Genomic DNA, 25,254 nt, shown 5'->3' on the forward strand with positions numbered 1-25,254 from the left:
CAGAAACAGATATGATTTGAAAATAGAATCAAGAAGACTTGGTGAGGGATTGGATATAGAGAGTAAAGTATCAAAGATATTGGGACATAGTTTTAATCAATTGAGCATGAGAATGAAATTTACTGAGGTTTGAGATGAACAGACTTCTTCCAATTGAGTGGACTAGCTTGGATCAAAACAACCCTGCCACCAAAAACAACAAAAAGCTGTATACAATATAAAAATGTCTATTTGAAATAATTAGAAATGAATCAAAGCATCAAGGGTTTAAGGAGTCAGAGTCCTGGAGACAAAGGAAACCTAGAGAGGAGACCTTGCCATTTAGCACGACTTTTCCCCGAGGAGCACTTGACAACATATAATTGGTGAACCAGAAGATACATCAAAATAAAATACCTAGATAGGAACAGAGAAAGAGACATAAAAGATGGAAAATACAGAAAATAGAATAAATGTGTATAATATGGGCAAAGACTAATATACTTTTAAAATATAATTTTACATCCATCAAATCAGCAAAAACTTTAAGTCTGGCAATACTGTGTTGGCAAAGAAGTAAAATTTGAAACCATCCAATGAAACAGCAGTTCCGTGTCACCAGCAATTCCCCTCCTTATGAATATCCTAGGGAAACTCAAACGTGTATCTAAAAAGAAAATTGTAAAAGGTGTTCATTGCTGCACTGGACTTAATAGTGAAAAAATGCTCACCAAAAGGCAAATAGATGTATGTGTACAATAGAAAAGCTTAAAGGCAACTCCATTCTTCCAGTTGCCAGGCCCACACACCTTGATAGGTTGTATTTCTGTCCATCTCTCACAAACCACATCTAACCCATCAGCAGTTGTGTGGGGTCTACTTTCAATATATATGACATATTCAATCACTTCAAACCTCCAATGCCAATATTCTTGTCCCTAAGCTTAAATACTTGCTAGTCTTATATACTTGGACTGGTTCATATCCAGCTCTCTTATGATTGAAACTGTAATTAGAAAATTGCAAGTTATACAAGAAATAATCCAGTCAGCTACAGCATGCTTAAGAACATCCTTCAATCAGGAATCAGTAAACAGAAACATCAGCAAGACACTCATTTACCTCCAACTGCACTAAGTTCAATTAAAGTTAACACTTTTCTCAAGTGTCCCTGTACTTAGGAAACTATCATCTATTAATTGTTTACCCTTTCATTCCACACAAACACCACCATTGCCACCACCACTATCATCAGTCATCAGGAATCACCATCTGACGTATTATGCATACGTGCTTCTTGTGTGTTTACTTCTTTTTCCCCTAAGGTACAAAAGTATTTCTGTCTGTCCTTTCTAGAATACAATAGGTCTTGGCCTGCTATGAGCTTTGCACATAGTAAGTGCTCAATAAATTTTTGTAGACTAAAATAAACAATATACCAAAACAAAAACAAATTGTAAACTGTCTCTGTACTTTATCTTGCTACAAATAATGGATGAATGAATGTGAGTTAATGAAAAAACATATGTCAGATGTATTAACACATATATAGTGGCACAAGCTACACATGTGACTCAGAGACAGTAGTGGCCTAAATAAATACATTTATTCAGGAAATACTGTATTTCCCTTAAAAGTGAGAAGTCATTTGTCGTGTAGCTTTCAATTTTTGCTGTTGATATTGTTGTTACCTTTGGTGTTTAGAAGTTTGATTATGATTTTCTTGCGAAAATTTACATATTTATATATTTTGACAAAGTTGGGAAAGTTTCACCAGTTATTTCTTTGGATACTTTTCAGGCTTACCCTCTTTCTCCTCTTCTCTGGAACTCCAATGGCACAAATATTAGCTCTTGTGTTATATTCCCACAAAAATCACTGAGATAATATTCTTTTGTTTTGTTTTGTTTTAGTTCATTTTCTATTGTCAAATCGGGGGTTTCTACTGTTCTATTTTCATGTTCACTGATTCTTTCCCTGTATTCTTCATTCTGCAGTTGAACACACCCACTGAGTTTTTAATTTGTTTTATTTTTCGGTTCTAAAATTCCCACTTGGTTTCTCTTTATATATTCTATTTCTCTCCTGGCTCCTTCTGCTTTTTCATTTCTTACATGCATGTTTGCACAAGCTGATTGCAGAATTTTTATGATGGCTACTTTAAAATCCTTGACAGATAATTCAAAAACCTGTGTCATCTCAATATTGGTGTCTGTTGATTGTCTCTCCTCACTCATGTTGAGATTGCCCAGGTTCTTGATATAACAAATGATTTTCTATTGTATCCTGGACATTTTGGATATTGCATTATTAAATTTGAGATCTTATCCAGGACTGGAAGCTCCTAAATATATTTATTAATAGGCTGGTTTGTGTCTATCCACAGGGATAATATTGATATCTAATTATAATAAAAGAATGAGTGTTTCCACAAAATAATTTTATTTCATACAACTTAATTACTGCTAAGATGACCAAAATGATCTCTGCCTCCTGGTATTAATGCCTTAAAGTCATCCCCTCCCCTTGAGTATGGGCAGGACTTATGAATTCTCATTTCCAATGAATGGAATACAGCAAACATGAGGAGATGTCACTTCCAAGACTTTTGTCTTGTTACCACTCTCTCTCCCTGATGGAACAAGCAAGATGCCACACTACGATCTGCCCTATGAGGAGGCCCTCATAGGAAGAATGATGGCAGGACGTCAGCCAATAGTTCAAGAGAGATTGAGGTCCTTAGTCCAGAAACCTACAATAAACTGAAGCACAGCTGTATGAGTGAACTTGGAAGTGGATCGTTCCCCAGAGGAGCCTTGAGATGACTACAGTTCCAGTCAACAGATGATTGAAGCCTTATGAGACACTTAGAGCCAAAGGACCCAGCTACCAGCATCCAAATTCCTGACCCACAGGAACTGTGTGAGAATGTTTTTCAGGTCACTAACTTTTGGGGCAATTTGTTAGGCATCAGTACACACAAGTGAAATTATTAAGCCATGATAGGTCAGTACTCTAATAGATGTTTCACAGAGGTTATTTATTCAGCTCCATGGAAATGACTCTATGATAAAATGAAAATATTTTTTAGGGGTATTTATTTATTTTGAGAGAGAAAGAGAGAAAGCAGGGGAGGGGCAGAGAGTGAGAGGGAGAGGAAGAATTCCAAACAGGTTCCATGCTGTCAGCACAGAGCCCAATGCAGGGCTCGATCTCACAAATCATGAGATCATTACCTGAGCTGAAATCAAGAACCGCCAGGTGCCCCAAAATGAAATTATTATCCTCATTTTACAGATGAGGAGATAGGGATTCAAAGAAATAAAACAACTTACTAAAAATCATGCAGCTACTAAGTGTCAGATGTGGGATTCAATCCTGAGCCTACTTAAAGTTTACATTTTTTACATGAAGCTACAATTCCTCTCTTTGGAATACACTTTCAAAAGTATTAGCTCAGAGTTATATAATATCAACTTTTATACTTCCAAAGGAAAATTCTCTGGCCAAACTTAAATCTTTCTTTCGTAATTAGCTGTGACTAACTTGTTCAGCGACATATGTGTTTTCTTAAAGACCAATTTATTGAGATATAATTCATGTACCATACAACTCATCCCTTTAAATTGTACACTTGGGTGGGGCTATTTGGCATATTACATTAATAACTCTTTAAAACTTGTGATAAAATATGTATAACATAAAATTTGCCATTTGGACCATTCTTAAGTGTACAATTCAATGGCATTAATTATAGTCACAGTGTTGTGCAACTATCACCAGGTATGTTTGAATTTTTAAATAATTAACATGTGAAACATTTTAACTCTGGCACTCTTTAAAAGAGTTTACAGAATCTTAGAACGATTCACAAGTTAATTATTTTTAAAACACAGTTAAGTGCAATAAAATGCTTATGTAAATCAACAAAGCATGCTGCAGAAGAATCATGCAGAAATGTATAAAAGTTAGCAATCCACATGACATTTTTACATTACTTTGCAGGATAAAAAAAAGAAAAAAGAAAAAATATGCAACTCCTGAGGTCAATAGGATTTTTCCATGGAAATATTTTATTATTTTGTGTCACAACAGGTGCAGGAATCTTTGTGTCTCCTAAAGGGGTATTAAAATACTCTTCACTGAACATAGCTGTCTCCCTGAGTATTTGGGCTGCTTGTGCTGTTCTGACTATCATCAGCGCTCTCAGTGTTGCAGAGCTGGGGACAACTTTCCCTAGAGGTGGAGCACCTTACTATTTCCTCAAAAGATCTCTTGGATCCTCTGTTGCTTTCCTCAGTCTTTGGATCAAATTTTTTATTTATCCCTTAGGAATAGCTACGCAAAGCTTGATAATATCTACCTATATAATTCAGCCTTTCTATACCAGGTGCCCAGCTCCAGAGCTACCAAAGAAATGTCTAGCTTTGGCTATTTTGTGGTCACTGGGACTTCTAAATACTCGAGGGGTGCTAACAGTGGCTTGGTTTCAAACTATCAGTGTTTTGATGAAAATCACTATCCTCTGCTTCATTTCCCTTACTGGGATTGTACTGTTAGGGACTGGGAAAAAGGAGAATGTGGCCAAGTTTGAGAATTCTTTCGACGCTGAACTTCCTGGTGCCTCACAGATTGCAGAAGCCTTACTCCAAGGATTGTTTGCATATTCTGGTACATCAATCCTGATCAACATAGCAGGTAAATCCATCTCTGAAATACTTTTGTAGCAGGCTGAAAGTTTTGTCTACAGTTCTATAGAGAAAGATACAGCCGATTTGTTTGGTTTTTGGAATTCAATTTGATCTTCTTTGGACTAGTTGGATATATCACAGTTTAGTCATCACTAAACCTCAGTATATTACCATTTATATGGAAAATATGGAATTTAGTATTCTTCAGGTCATGTCCCTTATTCAAAATGTGGGAATTTATAATATAAAGTTTTCAAAAGGAAATTAAGATCACTCTCATACATTACTACATTTCATTCTAGCATTTTTTCAAGACATTTTGAGTTAAATATCAGTGATGTAAGAAATACATTAATATAATCTATTTGTAAAAAATAAGACTATCACAGATATATATATATATACATACCCTACCAGCAATGATAAAATGCCACATCTTAATTTTGATTCCATGATATGTCTCAGGGATCTTTCTATATCAGTTCTTAGTGACCTAACACATTTTTTTAACTGCTGCATAACTTTCTTTAGGATGGCTTTACCACACCTTCACATTAGTATGTGTTTAAAGTTCTTGGGGCGCCTGGGTGGCGCAGTCGGTTAAGCGTCCGACTTCAGCCAGGTCACGATCTCGCGGTCTGTGAGTTCGAGCCCCACATCAGGCTCTGGGCTGATGGCTCGGAGCCTGGAGCCTGTTTCCGATTCTGTGTCTCCCTCTCTCTCTGCTCCTCCCCCGTTCATGCTCTGTCTCTCTCTGTCCCAAAAATAAATAAACGTTGAAAAAAAAATTTATAAAAAAAAAAAGAAAAAGCAAATCTTAAAAAAAAAAATAAAATAAAATAAAGTTCTTACAATTTTTCACAATTACAAGGAGTGTTGTAATGCCCATGTTTCCCTATGCACATATACTGTACGGCCATGTTGCCCCCTGCAATGTTATGGTACCAAGAGAATGTGGTAATAGATGCATAGCACCCTAGAGTAAACAAAAGAATTAAATAGAAAACAATTCATGATATTTCATTTGCCTTATAAAATTATAAGAATATAAAACATTAAGAAATATAGTAAACAGCGAAGTTGTATGAAACTTCCAAGCAAAATCTTTGCAACAATTTCTATAAGAAACTTGAACTTGGGGTACCTGGGTGGCTCAGTCTATTAAGTGTCCAGTCATGATCTCACCGTTCCTGAGTTCGAGACCTGCAACAGGCTCTGTGCTGACAGCTCAGAGTGTGGAGCCTGTTTCAGATTCTGTGTCTCCCTCTCTCTGCCCCTCCCCTGCTTGTGCTCGGTCTGTCTCTCTCTCTCTCTCTCTCTCTCTCTCTCTCTCTCTCTCTCTGTCAAAAATAAATAAACATTAAAAATTTTTTAAAAATTTAAAAACCTTGAGCTTGTTCCCCTACATGTCACACTACTAGTATAGATTTTATGCTTAAAATATCTGTAATATTTTATCAAAACTTTTCATTATGATTTCTTAGAAGCACTGATTCTCAAATCATTGAAATCTGTGATATTCCTTGATTATTAAGATATTTGTTCTCCCATGTAGATTATTAAAAATTAAGATAATTTTTAAGGATTTTATCATTTTTCTTTTTTAATAATTGACAAAGGTAATGTTTTCATTTCTGGCAGTGAAATTAGTGAATTTTTAAACCAATATCAAGGTTTTCCAAATAAGGATAAGGCTTTAATTTATCTAGCACAAATTAATTGTTATAGCAATCATCTTGCAGCTAGCTTGGACATTAAAAAAGCACATGAAATACTGGACATATGTGAAGGCCGAGTTTCATGGGTCACCGACTGGATCTGCATCCTTCAGGGGCCACTGAGTCACCTCACTTCCCCAGTCGTGTTGGGTTATGAGCCACGGTCCTTGGACAACTGAATCCAACTTCCTCCAGCAGTTTCTAAAAAGCCCTTTCCTACAGTGGGCAGTTATGTGTTCTGCAAAAGTAAATACCCAGATATTAGTATCTCTCTAAGGTAGAGCATCTCATTAGAGCAAGCAGGAAGGTTCTTGATAGTAATCATCACCTGAAGATACAGCATAATGCAGCTATAAACCCAATTTGGGATCTTTTTGGACTGCTCATCTCAACCTCCTACTCCCTGACTTGATTTGTTATCAAAACAAACTAAGCCTTGAATTAAGGATGAGCATCCCATACCTAGCACTGGTAATGAAATGTGAATGACTTCAGATCAATATGGTGTTTGAAAGGTCTACTGAAATTTTCTGGCTCTGCAGACTATTAAAGCAAAAGGCCCAATAAAACGAGTGTAGTAATTCCATCAGATCTTGTGGCCACTTGCATGGGACTGGCTACCATTACCCACTTTGTTAACTTTATTTGTAAGTCTACAACACCAAATTTATACATCTGGCTTCTTGTATACCAAAACAGGTTAATCCTTGTGGTGAGAAAGGAACCCGTGTGCATTGTTGGTGGGAATGCAAACTGGGGCAGCCACCGTGGAAAACAGTATGGAAGTTCCTCAAAAAATAAAAAATAGAACTACCCTATGATCCAGTAATTTCACTACTGGGTATTTATCCAAAGAATACAAAAACACTAATTCAAAAAGATACATGCATCCCTATGTTTCTTGCAGCATTATTTACAATAGCCAAATTATGGAAGCAGTTCAAGTGTCCATCAGTAGATGAATAGATAAAGAATATGTGGTATATATACACAATGGAATATTACTCAGCCTTAAAAAGAATGAAATCTTGCTGTTTGCAACAACATGAGTGGATCTAGGGAGTATAATGCTAAACTAAACAAGACAGAGAAACAAATACCACATGATTTCACTCAAATGTGGAATTTAAGAAACAAAACACATGAACAAATAAAAAAAGAGACAAATCAAAAAAACAGACTCTTAACTATAGAGAACTGATGGTTACCAAAGTGGAAGTGGGGGGCAGGAGGGGTGAAATAGGTGAAGGGGATTAAGAATACATTTATCTTGATGAGCATTAAGTAATGTATAGAATTGTTGAATCTGTACACCCAAAATTAATATAACACTGTATTTTAACTATACTGGAATTAAAATTTAAAAATAAAAATAATTAAATTAATTTTTAAAATAAATAAATAAATAAGGATATTTAAAATAAAAAAAAAAGAGAGGCATAACCCTGGCTAAAAAGAACTATTTCTCTCGAGTTTGGTCCTCAGATTTTCTGATCTGTCATATTCCTGGCCAAGTATAAACAGAATAGACAGCTTATGTCCAGATTCGTATGCTAGGGCCTCCTAAAGGGACACCACTGAACCCCAAGCACCACCATACGTCCCTTATATTTACGTCTGAAATAAGAAATTATATTGGCTCTCAAAACTATTAGTGCATCCATCTCAGTAACAGGTCTGACAAAATTAAAATGAGTCTCTAGTGACATAGACAACCGTCAGGAATTGAGTTCTATCCACGTAACAGCAAAAGAACAAAAGTCCTCTGCTTCCATAACATGACTTGTGTGACTCTTGCAAGGGAGCATCAGGGAAGATGACATGGCATGCTGTGTGGAAAATCAGGATCACTTGACACACATTCATCTTCACAGCAATTTAAAGAAACCCTCAGATTTCGTAATCTGCTCCAAATTCCCATTGCACTAAGGAAATCCAGGAGATAACTGCAGCATTGGCTGACCCTCAGAGGAAGTTGCATTAATAATGGCACCACCAGCTCAGATTTGCATCCACTCCTCGTCCAAAGATCTGAAGAGCAAGATCTAGGGTAACTTTTAAAAAGGCCAGTTCCCCAGATCCTTGAGGAAGGTTTCTGAGAACAAATGGTAACTTTTGGCCTGAGCTAGAAATGTAAATAAGAGACGGGAAAAGGCCCATTAGACAAAACTTTCCCCTCACCTTATGGAAAACCTAAACAGGAGAGTCTAAGCAGGCAGGGCACCTACCACAGGCTGCTCTTCTGTCATTGGAGATCAGAGGACATGGTCTTAGTCTGCACTGAAGACAGGAATATGGTAGAAAACACAAACTAAGAATCCACTGCTTCCCTGGACTCATTTAAAACTTGGTAATACTCCCTGGTCTTAAGGATGTGACCAACGTTGGGCATGTTAGGGACAAAAGAAATTTTCCACATTAAAACCAAGCAAGTTGTAAGAGACAGTATTCCTAAAGGAATTTTTTACTGTTCATTTGAACAGTGGTGGGAAAAGAGTAAGATGAGAAAGAAAGCATTAATTTGGTACAAGTTAAAACTTTTTTATCTTTTTTACTCTTTCTTTCTCAAAGAAAATAAAATGTTAGTGTTAATGTAACATTTTATAGTTTCCCAAAGTGACAGTTAAAATTATTAGTCACTTTTTATGGGGCATCTGGGTGGCTCAGTCGATTAAGTGTCTGACTTGGGCTCAACGTTCGTGGGTTCAAGCCCTGGGTTGGGCTCTGTGTTGACCACTGTGAGCCTAGAGCCTGCTTCGGATTCTGTGTCTCCCTCTCTCTCTGCCCCTTCCCTGCTCATGCTCTCTGTCTCTCTGTCTCTTGAAAATCAATAAACCCGTTAAAAATTTTTAAAAAATGTATTAGTCTATTTATGGGATAATTTCAGAATAATAATTTTTAACAAAATAGTACAAAATAATGAAAAATCTAAGCTTTCAGGGACAATTTGTGCAGGACCAATGTAGAATCAGTCCATGTAGATAAGGAAGCATGAATCCATGAACAATACTTTCTCCTCTTTTTATTATAAAGAACTCTTCAAAAGTCCCACAATAATACTTCCTCTTCTGATAACTTTATTTGTGTTTTTTAGGAGAGATAAAAAATCCCGGTGAGAATATTCCCAAAGCTCTGATTACCGTTCTTCCCATGGTGGCTGTTGTTTACGTATTGGTGAATATATCCTACCTGGCAGTTTTGACCCCTCAGGAAATCATCTCTGCAGGTATGAATGTGTCTAGACAGAGAGAAACCAGTCACTACTACTACCTACTCTCAATAAACATTGACTCCTGTACACTGTAGATATGTTTGATACACCCCTAAAAACAAACATGACGTATTCATGCTTTGGTTGTTATAAGGAAAGGAAAAATAATCACCTAAATGATCTATAAAGAAGGGGCATGTGCTAAGGGAAAGATCTAAGGATAGTAGAATGTGAAAAGCAAGAATTAGAAAGAGAAAGAGAAGGAGGAGAGGGCTGCAGAGGAGAAAGGGGAAAGAGATGAAGAGAACCAGGAGCAAGCACAGCAAGAAGCAAAGAAGAGATATTTTGTTAGAATTTCTACCCTTTAGGGCACACCCAGATACATATCCTCAAAATAACTGTTTGGAATAGGCAGTGCATTCTTCATTTTGTAGATAGGGAAACTAGCTCAGGGAAGTTAAGTAATGGACAGAGTTAAGATCCAAAACTGGGTCTCCATCATGCTCTTCTTATGATAAAAGCGTGTGTCTTGTCCAGGTTACTGAAGGTAGTGGGTTGTAAACGTGGACAGCAAGTTGCAAGATCTGATCTGAAAAAAAATACTCTTCCCAATACCTCTAGGTATGGTGCTCAAAGTTACATTCCTGGTAACTGACAGACTCAAAACCAGGTGGTCCAACTCCAAAACCCATGTTCTCAACCACCGCACTAAAATGCCTCAATTTACAAACAAACCAAATCAAAGCCCTGTATCGCCACCACTAGGAGGGATTATTATCAATGCAAGTAATAGTATGTATATACATTAACATATATCAGATAATAAGGTATATTAAAACAAATAATGATATAGTAGACACCATAGATGTGACTAAACAGAGCTATATCAAAAGGTTAGTAGTAAATGGTGTCATGTGAATGATAAAATTACAGTTTTTATTTCCTTTTTTATATTGTTTCATATTGTTCATATTTCCCATGATTAGCATGTTGCACTTATGATCAGAAAAATATCATTTTTCTAATGCCAAATAACATTTCCACAGAACCAACTGGTAAACTTTTATGAAAACACCAAGCCTTTTTTTTTTTTTTTGGAAACCCCAAGCCTTTAAGAAAATGCTAAATTACATTGTTTACTTTAAAAAGGCAGAGTAGTATTTGAAATATATTTTAAAAATTCCATCAAATTTTAATTTAAAAAAAGGCAGTTACTCCTGAAAGAAGAGAAGTTATCTAGAAAGTTCATTTACTGATACAACTCACTCTTTAAATATTCTTGATAAAGTCCAAGTAATACACCAATAAAAACATAAACTATAAAAATATTGTATAGAAAGACAGGAACAGAAGTATCTGACCGTGTACAAATATAGTGCATGCAGTTTGGGAGAAGCTGTGACTAGAGCCAACATACTGGGATAGTCAGGTAACTAGAATTTCCCTGCAGTGGAGGGGTTTTCAAAGCAAAGGTCACAAAGAGGATTAGTCTGATGTGCAAAGCGTTTACAAAAATAAGTTTTGAAATGTATTTTGGAAAAAAAAACTATACAAGTTTCAAAAAGTCAAAAGGTGGTTTTATGCATCTTCTCTGACACTAGTACAAAAATGTTATGTTGCTTCTAAAAGGAAAATATAGATGCACCTAGGTGGCTCAGTCAGTTAAGCATCTGACTCCTGATTTTGGCTCAGGTCATGATCTCATGGTTCATGGGTTCAAGCCTCCCATCAGATTCTGTGCTGAAAGTACTTGGGATTCTCTCACTCTCCCTCTCTCTTCCCCTCCTCTCTCTCTCTCTCAAAATAAATAAATAAATAAATAAATAAATAAATAAATAAATAAATAAACAAACAAACAAACAAACATTTTTAAAAAATAAAAGGAAAATGCAATTTTTTAAATGTTACATTAAAAAAATTAATGAAAAGAAAATATAAGTTTTTAAATGTTTAACTTATTTTGAGAGAGAAAGAGAGTGGGGGAGGGGGTGAGAGGCAGAGAGAGAGAGGGATAGTGAGAGAATCCCAAGCAGACCACACTGTCAGCTAAAGCCTGATGCAGGGCTTGAACTCATTAACTGTGAGATGATGACCTGAGCCAAAATCAAGAGTCAGATGCTTAACCAACTGAGCCACCCAGATGCCCCAAGAAAATATAAATTTTTTTAAGTTATTTATTTTTTAAGAGAGAGAGCACACACACAGGGAGTGAGGGAGAGAGAGAGAATTCCAAGCAGGCTCCACACTGTCCACACAGACCCTGATGCAGGGCTCCAACCCACAAACCATGAGATCATTTCCTGAGATGATGATCAACCAGCTGAGACACCCAGGTGACCCTAAATTTTGATAAGTTAATAATAACATGTTACTATTACACCTTCCCACAATTTGGTCTACAGGAATACAGTAGTAACACTAAAGGAGATTTTGTTTTAACTATTAAAATGAGAGACAGAACTGTAATTTGCCTTACACCCACTTCCCAACTAGTCAGCAAGTCCTGTAAAACTCTACCCCATTAACAGCTCGTCAGGTATTTCCCCCTTCTGCATGCCCACTCAGTGTCTAGACCCTCATTTTCCTCATCGGGCTACAGCAACAACCTCCTCATTTGTACACTAACTTCTAATCTCCCTCCAATCCAGCCTCCACTCAGTCTCTAGAGATGATGTTATAAAACGTAAATCTAATCATGTCACTCTCCTGCTTAAACACTCTCTGTTTTGTGTCCTGCTGCAACCACCCCGTCACCACCAAATACACAAATACCAACTTCTAAACTGACCATTGCAGGTTCTCCAAGATCTAAGCAAGCCTAACTTTCTGTTAGGTGTGCACGAATACCCTCACCACATATCATCCTTTCTAAACAACTTACCATTTCCAGGTTAGACACTATTATCTCTGCCTCCCCCACAATGCCACCTTACCAGCCTTAGATGCCTACCTTGTGATGGATGTCACACTGGTAAGATTGATTCTAAGTTCAATATCCTTTGAGCCCTGACAAGTTCCTCCTAAGTCTCATTCCAGTCTTAGAAAGTTTGAAATGCAATTTAAAATCATGAAATGGAGTATAGTGAATAAACTTACATTATAATTGCAATCATCTCTCTGAATTTTAGGGTTGTTAACATTATTAATAAGAAATTGTCGGAATTTTAGAACCGAAATACCTACAAAACAAAGCTCAATGTTTTCAACTTTGCAAATAAATTATTAGAGGCAAAACTGTAGGTGTCAAAGCACTTGCAATTGAAAAAAAGAAAAGAACTAAACCACCATCAATTCATCACATTATCAATGAAAAAGACCAGTACATCATAGGTAGTAAAGATAATGCAATGGTATCATATAATTTTGAGCTCTACTTTAATTATAATCAATGGCCAATAATTTTGGAGAAATTTTGCAGTATAGTTGATGCCCTCACAACATAATTCCTTATGTTTCTAGTATCAGTTATTTGCCTTAGTTAAGCATCTATATTTACCCCCATTGAAAATCTTCTATTCTTATTTTTAATTATAGTATTTGTGACTATCACTCATCTGTTGTTGCCAAACAAGCCTTCCCAAAATGTACTGATTTACAACCACCACTTATTTGGTTCACAATTCTACAAGTTGGCAATTTATGCTGAGTTCAGCTAGGCAGTTCTGGTTCTCTGTTGGAGTCATATGTGTGTCTGCAGTCCCTTGCAGTTTGGGTAAGCAGCTTTATTGAGGTTAGCCATGATTTCCTGTTTCTTTGGGGACTCAGCTTGTAGGTTAGCTTGAGTCCTTGGAGAAGCAAATGCCAAGAAAGAATTAAATGTGCAATGAATTTAGTAAGAGAAATGCTTGTGTTAGAGAAACCAAGAAGGAAGCCAAGTAAGGCTGGGAGAGCCATGGGATCACAAAGCGAGTGTGACCCAAAGTGAAGAAGAGAAAGAGGAAAAAATAAGTAAAAACACCCTGGACTGATATGCTGTATAGGAAAGGTTTGGCACATCTGCCAGGAAGCCCTTTAGCCAAAGTTGGCCATCAGATAAATAAGTACTTCTTAGTGCCTCTACCTCACAGATATTAGCTGGGAACAACCTGTGGGAGCATGGCTTTGGTAGAAATGCCACAATGTATTTCTTTGTGCAGTAGCCAGGGCCCTAGGTCAATTATGCTCCCTGTATTTGGAAGTCTATAAGATGCATTTTCAGGCTCCAAAATTACTATGGTTTGTCTTTCACAGACTAGGTTGAGCTTGTTCGCATGGTAGCTAAGCAGGGTTCAAGAGAGCAAGCAACATGTGATACTTCTCAAGGTATAGGCTCAGAGCTAGCAAACTACTACTTCCAATGCATTCTACTGGCTGAAATAGACCACGAGGCCATATTCAAGAACTGATAAAGAAACTCCCTCTCAGAAGAAGGGGCCAAGTCAGGTTATAAAGAGTACAGATGCAAGAAGAAGTGAATAATTTTTGCCATATTTGCAATGAAGCAAAAGTGACTGACTCTTTTGAAATTTTTTTTTAGATGCTGTTGCTGTCACCTGGATGGATAAAGTAATCCCTTCCATGCAATGGGTCATTTCTTTTGGGATTTCAACTTCAATAGTTAGCAACATATGTTGTACAGTGCTTTCAGCATCGAGGCTGTTCTACACAGCAAGCCAAGAAGGACAACTGCCTTTGATCTTCTCCATGCTTAATAACTACCTCAGTCCAACTGTTGCTATCACCCAGATAATCATCTTAGCTTCTTGTCTTATTATAGCCTCAGATTTAATCAATTTAATAAAATATTCAGGATTATCAACCTGGGTTTTAAGAGGGCTATATATGATAGGTTTACTTAAACTAAGGTACCAGGACCCGAATCTACCCAGACCTTATAAGGTAAATCAAGATAAAAATGTTAATATTAACTTTCTACTATATTTCTAGGAATATAACTTTTTTAACCTATAGGGGATGCTTCTAATCAATTAGAGTCCAATTTATGAAACATCTGATCTGGATCTCTATGTTCCAGTTTACTGATGTATAATTGGCTGTATGAGCTATTTTTGGCTTGTTTCTTATTGAGTAAAAGGTCAAAATTGATTCTCCACAAGGAATATAGTTATCACTTTTGTTATTTTCCAGGAGCTAGACAACAATGCTTTTGGGGGATGGGGGGGAATATTGACCCAACTCAAAATCATCTCTTCAGTGCACAACCCAACATAGGTGATATGGCATTCCATTCTTAATTATATCCTTGATGGAGTCCTCATTTTCTACAATAAGATCAATAAGATGTTAATCTAAGCCTCAGTTTGGATTATTATAAACATTGTGAACCTGAACTTAACTTGCAAGATAACATCACTACCTCCTAGATAATGTCAGTAGGGCCCTGTAGGCTCCTAGAGTATCTTTATGCAAAATATACAAAAGCACCCCTTCCTCTAGGCAGACATAGCTCTGTGCCCAGGCACAGCCTAGTGAAGAAAGCACAAGCTAGATATTAGCTCCACGCTGCTCCATCAGATGGGAGCACTTGTGCATATAGTGACTACTTAAACAATCATACGTATAAGAAATTAAATTAGACTCATTTGAAAAGACCATTCTGACAATAGCATAGAAAGTGAATTAGAAGAAGGCATGAGTAGAGGCACCTGAGTGGCTCAGTTGGTTAAGTGTCCAAGTCTTGATCTTGGGGTTGTGAGTTCAAGCCTCAGGTTAAAAAATTAATTAGTTAAAAAGGAGGCATGAGCATATTCAGGTCAAACAGCCTGCAGAGGTTCATTTAGTCACCCAGTTTAACTAAAGAGAATTCTAAAACTTAGAGATTAAGTAAATTACTCTGGCTAAAAGATAGCAGGCTGGAATTTAAACTAAACAGTCTGATTCCAGAGCACATATTTTTGTTATATTTATTTTAAAAAGACTGGTGAATATTTTATTCTGTAAAGGACCTACTAAGGAAATTTTTTCTGATCTTAGCATCAAGAATACTTAGGCCTCTCCTAAATAACTGATTTGCTTATACCTTATGATGGACAGATTTCAGAATCTATATGGAGCTTTGTGGCATGTGTTTTGTGAAACAAATTCATTCTTTATGTTTATTTCCCTCTCTCTTATTTTCATTTATTTTGCCTTGGTGTAATGTAAGACATACCTTGCTATAATGTAAATCCTAAGAGGTTTCAAATAGTGTTTGTTTAATTCTTTAGTTGTGTCATAAATATAATCAAAATGGCCGTTTAAGATATTTTCTGCATGTAGAGATTGTGTACAAAGTAAAATGAGAGTCCCATGTTTCATGCCAGTGACCATAATAACCACTTGAGTATGCTTTTTAAAATATGAATTCCCACAGCGCCTGGGTGGCGCAGTCGGTTAAGCGTCCGATTTCAGCCAGGTCACGATGTCGCGGTCCATGAGTTCGAGCCCCGCGTCAGGCTCTGGGCTGATGGCTCAGAGCCTGGAGCCTGTTTCCGATTCTGTGTCTCCCTCTCTCTCTGCCCCTCCCCCGTTCATGCTCTGTCTCTCTGTCTCAAAAATAAAAAAAATTAAAAAAAAAAAGTTAAAAAAAAATTAAAAAAAATAAAATAAAATATGAATTCCCAGACTCACTCTTGGGAATTCTAATTTAGTCGATGTCAGTTGGGCCCTAAGAGTTTATGTTTATCAATTATCTTGGGGCTTCTTATGCAGAGAAGTCCACTGACTGACCGTATTTTAAGACACACTAGTCTAGACAATCTTCACTTTCTTCCCCTCAAAATGGCTCCCTCTTTGGCCATTTCTCCCCTTGAAAAAAGTGAATGACAATATCTTGGATTTGAGTCATCTATTTATTCAACAAATAAGCAGTAACTATCTGCTATGTTTCAGGTACTCTACTAGGCAGTTCAAAAAACCCATTAGCCTCAGAGAAGTGTAAGAAATGTATACAAATCACTGTTCTAAAGTTTATTAAGAAATGTCATTTTGTTGGGGCAACCTGGCTGGCTCAGTTGGTTGAGCATATGACTCTTGATCTCAGGGTTGTAGGTTTGAGCACTATTGGATGTAAAGATTACTTAAAAATAAAATCTTAAAAAAATATTTTTTTAAAAAAGAAATGCCATTTTGTTGAGCACGTTTTACTGAAGTGCCCTGTGTACAATGCTCACAAAGACTTCAAAAGACCAGCATTAGATAAAACCTCATTTTGCAAATGGGTTGGAAAAGACCCTTTTTTCCCCCAACTTAAATGGCAACGACACACATATTTCAGGAATATTTGATTAAAAAGCTCTGAACACATTTATCTATCATGGCTGCCTGCCCACCATGTAGCTTCCTTCAGTTGAAACAGGGTGCAGGGCCCCAAGGGTCTCACTGTGCAGTGACAGCAACCCTGGACGCTGGTGCAATGGGCCCCACAGGACTCGCAGGGAGCCTCCTTCTGGCTCCCTTTGCAAATAGGTCTGAGGACCAGATTAATTAAGTAGCCCAAAGTTAAACAGCTGAACAGTGGCACTAAGCTCCCCGGAGAGGAATCTTCTGTATCTGTCTTAAATACCTCTGTGTCCCTAGCATGGCAAGTGGCACATAGGGATTCAGTAGATATTTCTTGAAGGAATGAACAATTAAGGTTGCAGAGCTTGCATTTCCAATCAGACTTTTCTGATTCCAACATTTCTGCTGTTTTTATTATGTAATAGTGCTGCTCTAGGAAAAATTGGTACATGCCTAATTAAAGAAGCATTATAACCAAATATTACGGTTATGCCAAATTCCCAAAACTAAGAATGCTTCAATGACTAATACTAGAACAGAATAGTTAATTTTTTATTTTTGACAATGATTTCTTATAATGTATCTTTTTTCCCATGCTTTAAAATAAAGCACTTATTTTAGTAATAAGTTGACAATATCTGATGAATAGAGTAGGCATTCATAAAAACTATAGAATAAATATAAATAAATAAATACTGTTCCACTTTTTACACTCATTTAGTCTGCCATTGATGTACTTTCTATAATATACTACTGAGACTGTCTCTTTAAATATATTTGAAAATATATTTGCAGTTTTCTCCCTGGTGTTTTGAAACATTTGTTCCAAACAGAAAGAGAATGTTCTTATATCGTTTATAGAAATTTTGAACTTTTGAGGAAAAAGTCATCACTAATCTTAATCTTAATCCTTTTTTTTTTTTTTTTTTACTTTCAGGTGCGTTTGCCATTTATATTTGGATCCATAGCTATATCTTTGTTTCTAATTTTGACACCAATGATTCATTCTCCTAAAGTAGAGTATATCTATGGGTTTATCTTTATTTTCAGTGGACTTCTGGGTTACAGGCTTCATGTTCACCTTAATCAACGTTCTGTTTGTTTTGATAAAATCACTTGTTATTTACAATTATTATTTAATGTTTCACCACCTGAAGACCAAGATGAAGGTATTTCAACAGGAAAAAAACATCTTGAAGAAATCTTTTTGTAAATAGGCAACCCTAAATCTGTTAAGTGGTTAATGACTAAGCACATTCAATCTTTGCTTTAAAATGTATACACCCACGGGCACCTGGGTGGCTCAGTTGGTTAAGCATCTGACTCTTGATTTTGTCTCAGGTCATGATCCCATGGTTTGTGAGACTGAGCCCCATGTCATACTCTTTGCTGACAGCATGGAGCCTGCTTTTCTCCCTCTTCCTTTCTCTCTGCCCCTCCCCTGCTCATGCACATGCATGCACATGAGCTCTCTCTCTTTCTCTCTCTCAAAATAAATAAATAAACATTAAAAAAACAAAAATAATATATATATACAAATACCCTCATAGATACAAAACCTCCCCCTTCATACCCAATCCCCAACTACATGTATCAAATCCCCGCCCAGCTACGTATTCAAATTCTTTAAAAAAAATTTTTTTTTAATGTTTATTTATTCTTGAGAAAGAGACAGTGGAAGCGGGGGAGGGGCAGAGAGAGAGGGAGACACAGACTCTGAAGCAGGCTCCAGGCTCTAAGCTGTCAGCACAGAGACCAATGTGGGACTTGAACCCACAAGCCCTGAGATCATGACCTGAACCGAAGTCGGATGCTCAACCGAATGAGCCACCCAAGAGCCCTCAAATTGTTTACAATTCTAATTCTTTTGCTTGTAATTTAAGCCTTAGTTCCCCAGTGCCCAACAAGTTTTTCACCACTTTCCTCCAACAACCATCAAAGAAACAAACAAAATAAAAGAGTCATTGTCAGGAAGACGAGTACATGGGTAAACAGTAGATAACAGATATTTAATCAACATTCATTGAATGAATGTAAGATGCATCCACAAAAACAAAAAAAGATTATTATAAATCTGGATTTATATTAATAAAAACTACATATTGCTTCCTACTCACTGGTCTAAACAGTTCACAGTGATATCAATCAAAAGAACGTGTTTCACTTTCAAACCCTCGTGTTTACCTCTACAAAGTGTGATAGGCTAAATAATGATGCTGAAAAATATGTTCAAGTCCAGATGGTAACTACACTTATCATGGTGAGCACTGCATAATGTACAGAACTGTTGAATCACTATATTGTACACCTAAAACTAATATAATATGGTATATAGAACTACACTTCTATTAAAAAAAATGTCTAGGTCCTAATCCTCAGAACTTCTGCATCTAACTTTATATGGAAAAAAGAGTCTTTACAGATGTGATTAAAGATCTTGAGACGAGGGACATCTAACTAGATTATCTGCATAGGCCCTAAATGCAATCACATATATCTTTCTAAAAGAGAAGTAGAGGGATAGTAGACAAGACAGAAGAGAAGGCAATGTAACCCTGGAGGTAGAGACAGGAATAATGAGGCCACAACCCAAGGAATGACAGCAGCCACCAGACGCTAGAAGCAAGCAAACAATGGATTCTTCCCTAGAATATCTGGAGGCAGTGTGGCCCTACCAAAACTTTTATTTCAGCCCAGTGAAACTGATTTTGGCCTCTAGCCTCCAGTATTGTGAGAGAATAAACTTCCGTTGTTGTAAACCACCAGGTTTGTGGTAATTTGTTACAGCAGCTCCAGGAAACTTATATATAAGGTATTTGCCAAAAACACTCATGCAATTTCCATAATATGGAAAGGAAGGCTTTCTTCTAAACTCACATACTAAATATTTTTGCATGTGTAGTACACAGACATATGACTCCACTGAAATTGTCTACTATATAGAGAAAACTAAAAATGTAAGTTCCCAACTGAGAGAGGATATTCTTACTGCTATTCCTCCCTAAAATCATATTATCTAACCTCCAAGATAGCCTAAGTACTTCTCACCCCTTGAAATTCATGCTCTGAGGCAGTTCTCTCCCACACTGAGTCCAGGTTGCTCTTGAGCAACGAAATATGAAGGAAGCAATGGTGTGCTACCGCCAAGTCTAGGTCATAAGTGGCGTTGCTGCTGAGGCCTTCTTCTCTTGGATTGCTTGCTCTGGTCACAACCAAAGGCCTTTGTTGGAAGAACAATCAAGTAGTCCCACAGAGAGGACACAGTGGAGAAAAACCAATTTGCCAGCATCAACATGATAGTCATTTCAGGAAGCTACCTTCAGACTGGATCCTACAACACCAGGGAAACGTTTATATGACGGTAGCCCAGCCAAGACCTGACTGCGACTACATGAGAGACTCCAAGTCAGAACTGTCCAACCATGTTTCTATGTTTCTTCTGAATTCCTTTTATTTTTTTATTTTTTAAAAAACTTTATTGTGATAAGAACACTTAATATAAGATCTACTCCATTAACACAATTTTAAGTATTAATACAGTGTAAGTATAGGCACTTTGTTGTACAATTGATCTCTAAAATGTATTCTGAAATTTTATACCCATTATTTAGCAATTTCCTGTTGCCCCCTACCCCAGCCCTTGGCAACCACAATTCTATTGTTTGCTTTCATGAGTTTGGCTATATTAGATAACCTCATTCATATACATGGAATCATGCAGTATTGTCCTTCTGTGACTGGCTTATTTCACTTAGCACAATGTTCTCCAGGTTCATGCATATTGTTGAATATGGCAGGGTTTCCTTCTTTTTTAAAGACTCCATTCTCTGTATATATCACCTTTTGTGTCCATTCATATATCAGTGGGCATTTAGGTCGCTTCCACATTTTATATAATGAACATAAGAATACTAATGTCTCTTCCAGATCCTGATTTCAATTCTTTCCAGTAAGTCTTTAATCTATTTTTGAATTAATTTTTGTAAATGATGTGAGATAAGGGTCCAATTTCATTATTTTATATGTGCGTATCCATCCTTCCCACCACCATTTGTTGAAGAGACCATCCTTTCTCCAATATGTATTCTTGGCATTGTTACCAAAGATCAGTTTACCATATATGTGTGGATTTATTTCTAGGCTCTCTATTCACTGGTCTATGTGTCTGTCTTCATATGAATATCATACTGTTTTAATAACCATATCTTTGTGTAATAAACTTTGAAATCAGGAGTACAATGCCTCTAGCTTTGATCTTTTTCAAGATTGTTTTGGCTATTTGAGATCTTTTCTGGTTTCATATGAATTCTAGAATTGTTCTTTTTAACTCTGTAAAAAAATATTCTATGGTATTTTGATAGGGCTTGCAGTTGAATCTATTGGACAGTATGGATATTTAATAATGTTGAGTCTTCATGAGCATGAGCACGAGCATGAGATACCTCTCCATTTATTTGTGTTTTCTTTAATTTTTTTCATCAATGTTTTATAATTTTCAGTGTGCAAGTCCTTAATGTCTTTGGTTAAATTTATTCCTAAGTATTTTATTGTTTATGATGCTATTGAAATTGAGATTCTTTCCTAATTTCATTTGCAATTAGTTGATTATTAGTGTATAGTAGTATTCTGCAACTTTTCTAAACTCAATTATTAGTTCTAATAGTTTTGGGTAGAGCTTTTAAGATGATGTCATATGCAGAGAGAAACAATTTTACTTCTTCCTTTCCAACCTGGATGCTCTTTTTTTCCTTGGCTAACTGCTCTGGCTAGGACTTCCAGTAATATGTGAAATTGGTGAGACTGGACATCCTTGTCTTCTTCTTGATCTTAGTGGGAAAGCTTCTGGTTTTTAATTCTTGAGTATAATGTTACCTGTGAGCTTGTCATATATAGCTTTCATGATGTTAAGGTAATCTCCTTGAGTCCTAGTTTTTATCATAATGTTGAATTTTATCAATTAGTTTGTTGTTTGTTTGTTTGCATTTATTGAGATGATCATGCAATTTTTAGCCTTCACTCTGTTTATCTGGTGTATAGATCGCATTAATTAATTTGTGTATTGTTGTAGACTCTAAGTCTAAAGTTCTCTCTTGGCCAGCAAGAGAGCAGGATGGAGGATGAAAAGCAAGAGACAGCTAATGTCCGGGAAGAGACAAGAGCCCCAAATAAGGGTCCTTGCCCCGTTTTTATTAGAATCAGAAGGCTTATGAGCATGGCAATGAATGTGCACAAAGAAACAATGAATCTGTGAACATTAACTTGAGGATGTGAGGGAAAGGGGATCTTGAAGATATTTGAAGTTAGGGGTTTGGGTTAATACAAAACAAAATCTGGGCACCAGGCAGTCGGGCAGAAGGTTGTTTACAGGGCACATGAGGCACCACCTCTGTTTATCTCAGCTAGCCTAGGGGATAAGACAGATAGGGGAAATAACCTCAGGGTTAACAAGGCACCTTTTCTTTTGTTAATCATCTCCACTCTGGGCAACTTCACCCTGCAGCACAGTTCAGGGGTCTATAACCCAAATTACGTGTTTACCTAACTTGGTCCTTCTCTCCTGTGAAAGCAGCTTTCTGCTATAGTACTAAGTTGGGAGCCGCCTCCACCCTGAATACCTAATCTCGCTTACCTCATACACCTTTGTATTGGGTGCCTTTGCACCCCACTCCCTCTCTTGGGGTCCTAATCTTGTTTACCCAAACTCATTTGTGAGCATCCTATGGCTTTGTACTTCTTCATGCCTTGTTAACCCATTGGTATAACCCCGGGGGATTCCTAAGCTTATTCCCCACAGTGTATTTTGAATCATCTCTGCATTCCAAGAATAAATCCCACTTGGTTGAAGTGGATGATCCTTTTAATGTGCTGTTGAATTCAGTTTACTAGTATTTTGCTAAGAATATTTGTATCTATGTTCATCAGGGACATTGGCCTATAGTTTCCTTTTGTTGTAGTTTCTTGTCTGGTTTTGGTATCAGGTTAATTGTCTCACAAAATGAGTCTGCAAGTGTCCCCTCTTCTTTGACTTTTTTTGAACAATTTTAGTTGGCATTAATTCTTTAAATGTTTGGTAGAATGTGTTAGTGAAGCCATCTAGTCCTGGGCTTTTCTTTGTTGGGAGGTTTTTGATTACTGATTTTCTGATTTCAGATTTTCTATTTCCTCATGATTGTATATTTCTAGGAATTTACCCATTTCTTTTAGGTTATCTAGTTTTATTGGGTATAATTGTTCACACTAGTCTCTTATGGTTCTCGGTATTTCTGTAGCATCAGTAATAGTGTCTCCTCTTTCATTTCTGATTTTATTTAAGTTTTCTCTCTTTCATAATCAAGATAAAGGGTTTTAATTTTGTTTTTAAAAACCCAGCTCTCAGTTTCATTGATTTCTTCTATTGTTTTTCTAGCTCTCTATTTCCCTCCTGGACTACAAGATTTCTGCTGAAAAATCTGCTGATAGCCTAATGGGTACTTCCTTGTGTGAAATTTTTTTTCTCTTATTGTTTTTAAAATTATCTCTTTGTCTTTAATTTTAGACAGTTTTATTATTTGTCTTGGATAAGATCATTTTGGATTGAAATTCTGGGATACATACTACCTTTGTGAACTTGGATGTGAAATATCTCCCCAGATTTAAGAAGTTCTCAGTCATTAGTTCTTTATAGAAGCTTTATGCCCCCCTTCTCCATCTCTTGTTCTTGGATTCTAATCATTCATAGATTATTTCTCTAATGGTATCCTATAGTTCACATAGGTTTTCTTTGCTCCTTTTCAGTTTTTTTTCTCTTTGTTCTCTTCCAAGAGGATAATTTCAAAAGAACTACCTTCTCCTTCACAGACTTTTTCTTCTGATTAATCTATTATGCTGGTAATACGCTCTATTGCATTTTTCATTTTATTCATTGTATTCTTCAGCTCCAGAATTTCTGTTTGGCTCTCTTAATGATTTCTATCTATATGTTTAACCTTTCATTTTATTCATTTATTATTTCCCTGATTTTGTTGAACTTTTTATTATAACTCATTAAGCTTCCTTAAAACTGCTATTTTGAATTCTGTATCAGGTAAATCATAGATCTCCAATCTCCGGAATACTGGAACATGATTGTATTCCCTTGGTGGAGTCATCATTCCTTCTTTTTTCATGTTCTTTGAACCTTAAATTGCTGTCTTTGCATTTAAAATAGTCACCTCTCTCAGTCTTTATTAACTGGCTTTGGGAGAGAAATACTTTGTCAGCCCTACTAGAGGTTTTAAGGTTTTCTCAGCCCTTTTCTATGGGTACACCTGCTCCACACTTACTCCCTCTCATGGCAGAATTGTTAAATTTGTATGCATTTTCTTGATCTTGAAATTCCAGGATGTGTGCTAACAGTCTCCCCTTTGCTTTCCCAGCACAATGCTAAGTGCTCAAGCTTGTAGTTTCTCCTTGGCCCACATATTTGAGCCAGCTGTCTGCACATGCTCACTAGCTGTCTGAAAAAGTTCATTCTCTCAACTCTCAAGAGGATGGCCAGGGAGCCAGCCAAGGAATGGGATTGGGCATAAGTGAGGTACACAAAGCACTAGGGATACTTGTTAGTGAGTTGGAAGATTCCCAGTAGCTCATGGCAGGACTCCTGATGGAGACTGTGATGTTTTTTAGCAGGATCCACATCCCTGTGATATGTTCCATTCTGGGCTCTGGTTGTGGTTGTCCCAGCCACTTACCACTCCCCATCACCCTGCCCACCACTCAGCACCTGGATATGGCAAGAGAGAGGTGGGCCTCTTTGGCAGTATCTTGAAGCTAGACATTTACTCATACTTTCACTTTCCCCTGTGGGAGAAATCACAGGTCAAGAAGGCCTGAGCTATGGGGGAGGTACTGGGGAAGGGATGATGTGGGCAAAGTCAAGCGGTTTGCCTTACCTTCTTCAATGTGTCCAATATTGAAATTTTTTGCTCCAGCAGTGTGCTAGAACTTCATTACTGGACTACTGGACTTTCACAAAGGTTCTGTCATCTGTGGATGATTGCAACATTGGTGTTCTTTAAGGGGAAGATGGTAGAGAAATCCTGTTCCACCATTTTCATGACAACACTCTCCTTTTGGTTAGTTACAATTCTAACATGTTGGCCACAGGTCAGAGTTTCGCTGCAGCTCCAGCTCCTCTCAGATAGCCCAGCATTCAGTATTTCTGAGCTGCTGTATTCTCATCTAAGAGGCTCATGTTAGGATCAGGAATATAGCACTAAGACATCAGAACAAAATGCAATTCCATTCTTCTTGAATAATTAAATTCCCCCAGGACATGATAAGCATTCATCAAAAATGTTCAAATATGTTTATGATGTTTGCAAGGTCACTTTCTTTTCTATTATATGTTATAGTGAAGCCACTTTCAAAGGTTATG

General features: G+C 36.9%; 1 protein-coding gene and 1 long non-coding RNA gene across 3 annotated transcripts in view; one reads left to right on the forward strand and one right to left on the reverse strand.

Annotated features, from left to right (window-relative positions):
- Window positions 1-4,010: 4,010 nt before the first annotated feature.
- Window positions 4,011-18,072, forward strand: LOC125156467 (solute carrier family 7 member 13-like). The gene is made up of 4 exons (XM_047842553.1): window positions 4,011-4,677; window positions 9,483-9,614; window positions 14,116-14,477; window positions 17,797-18,072. The coding sequence occupies exons 1-4, from the start codon at window positions 4,011-4,013 to the stop codon at window positions 18,070-18,072; spliced, it is 1,437 nt and encodes a 478-aa protein (XP_047698509.1).
- LOC125156468 (uncharacterized) overlaps window positions 6,445-25,254 on the reverse strand; it is a 31,498-nt gene continuing 12,688 nt past the window's right edge. For both annotated transcript variants that reach the window (XR_007148621.1, XR_007148620.1), the window contains exon 4: window positions 6,445-6,626. This is a non-coding gene — a long non-coding RNA (uncharacterized LOC125156468). The remainder of the gene's footprint in view (window positions 6,627-25,254) is intronic.

Source organism: Prionailurus viverrinus, chromosome F2 (genome assembly GCF_022837055.1).
Source record: "Prionailurus viverrinus isolate Anna chromosome F2, UM_Priviv_1.0, whole genome shotgun sequence".
Taxonomy (NCBI): Eukaryota; Metazoa; Chordata; class Mammalia; order Carnivora; family Felidae; genus Prionailurus; species Prionailurus viverrinus.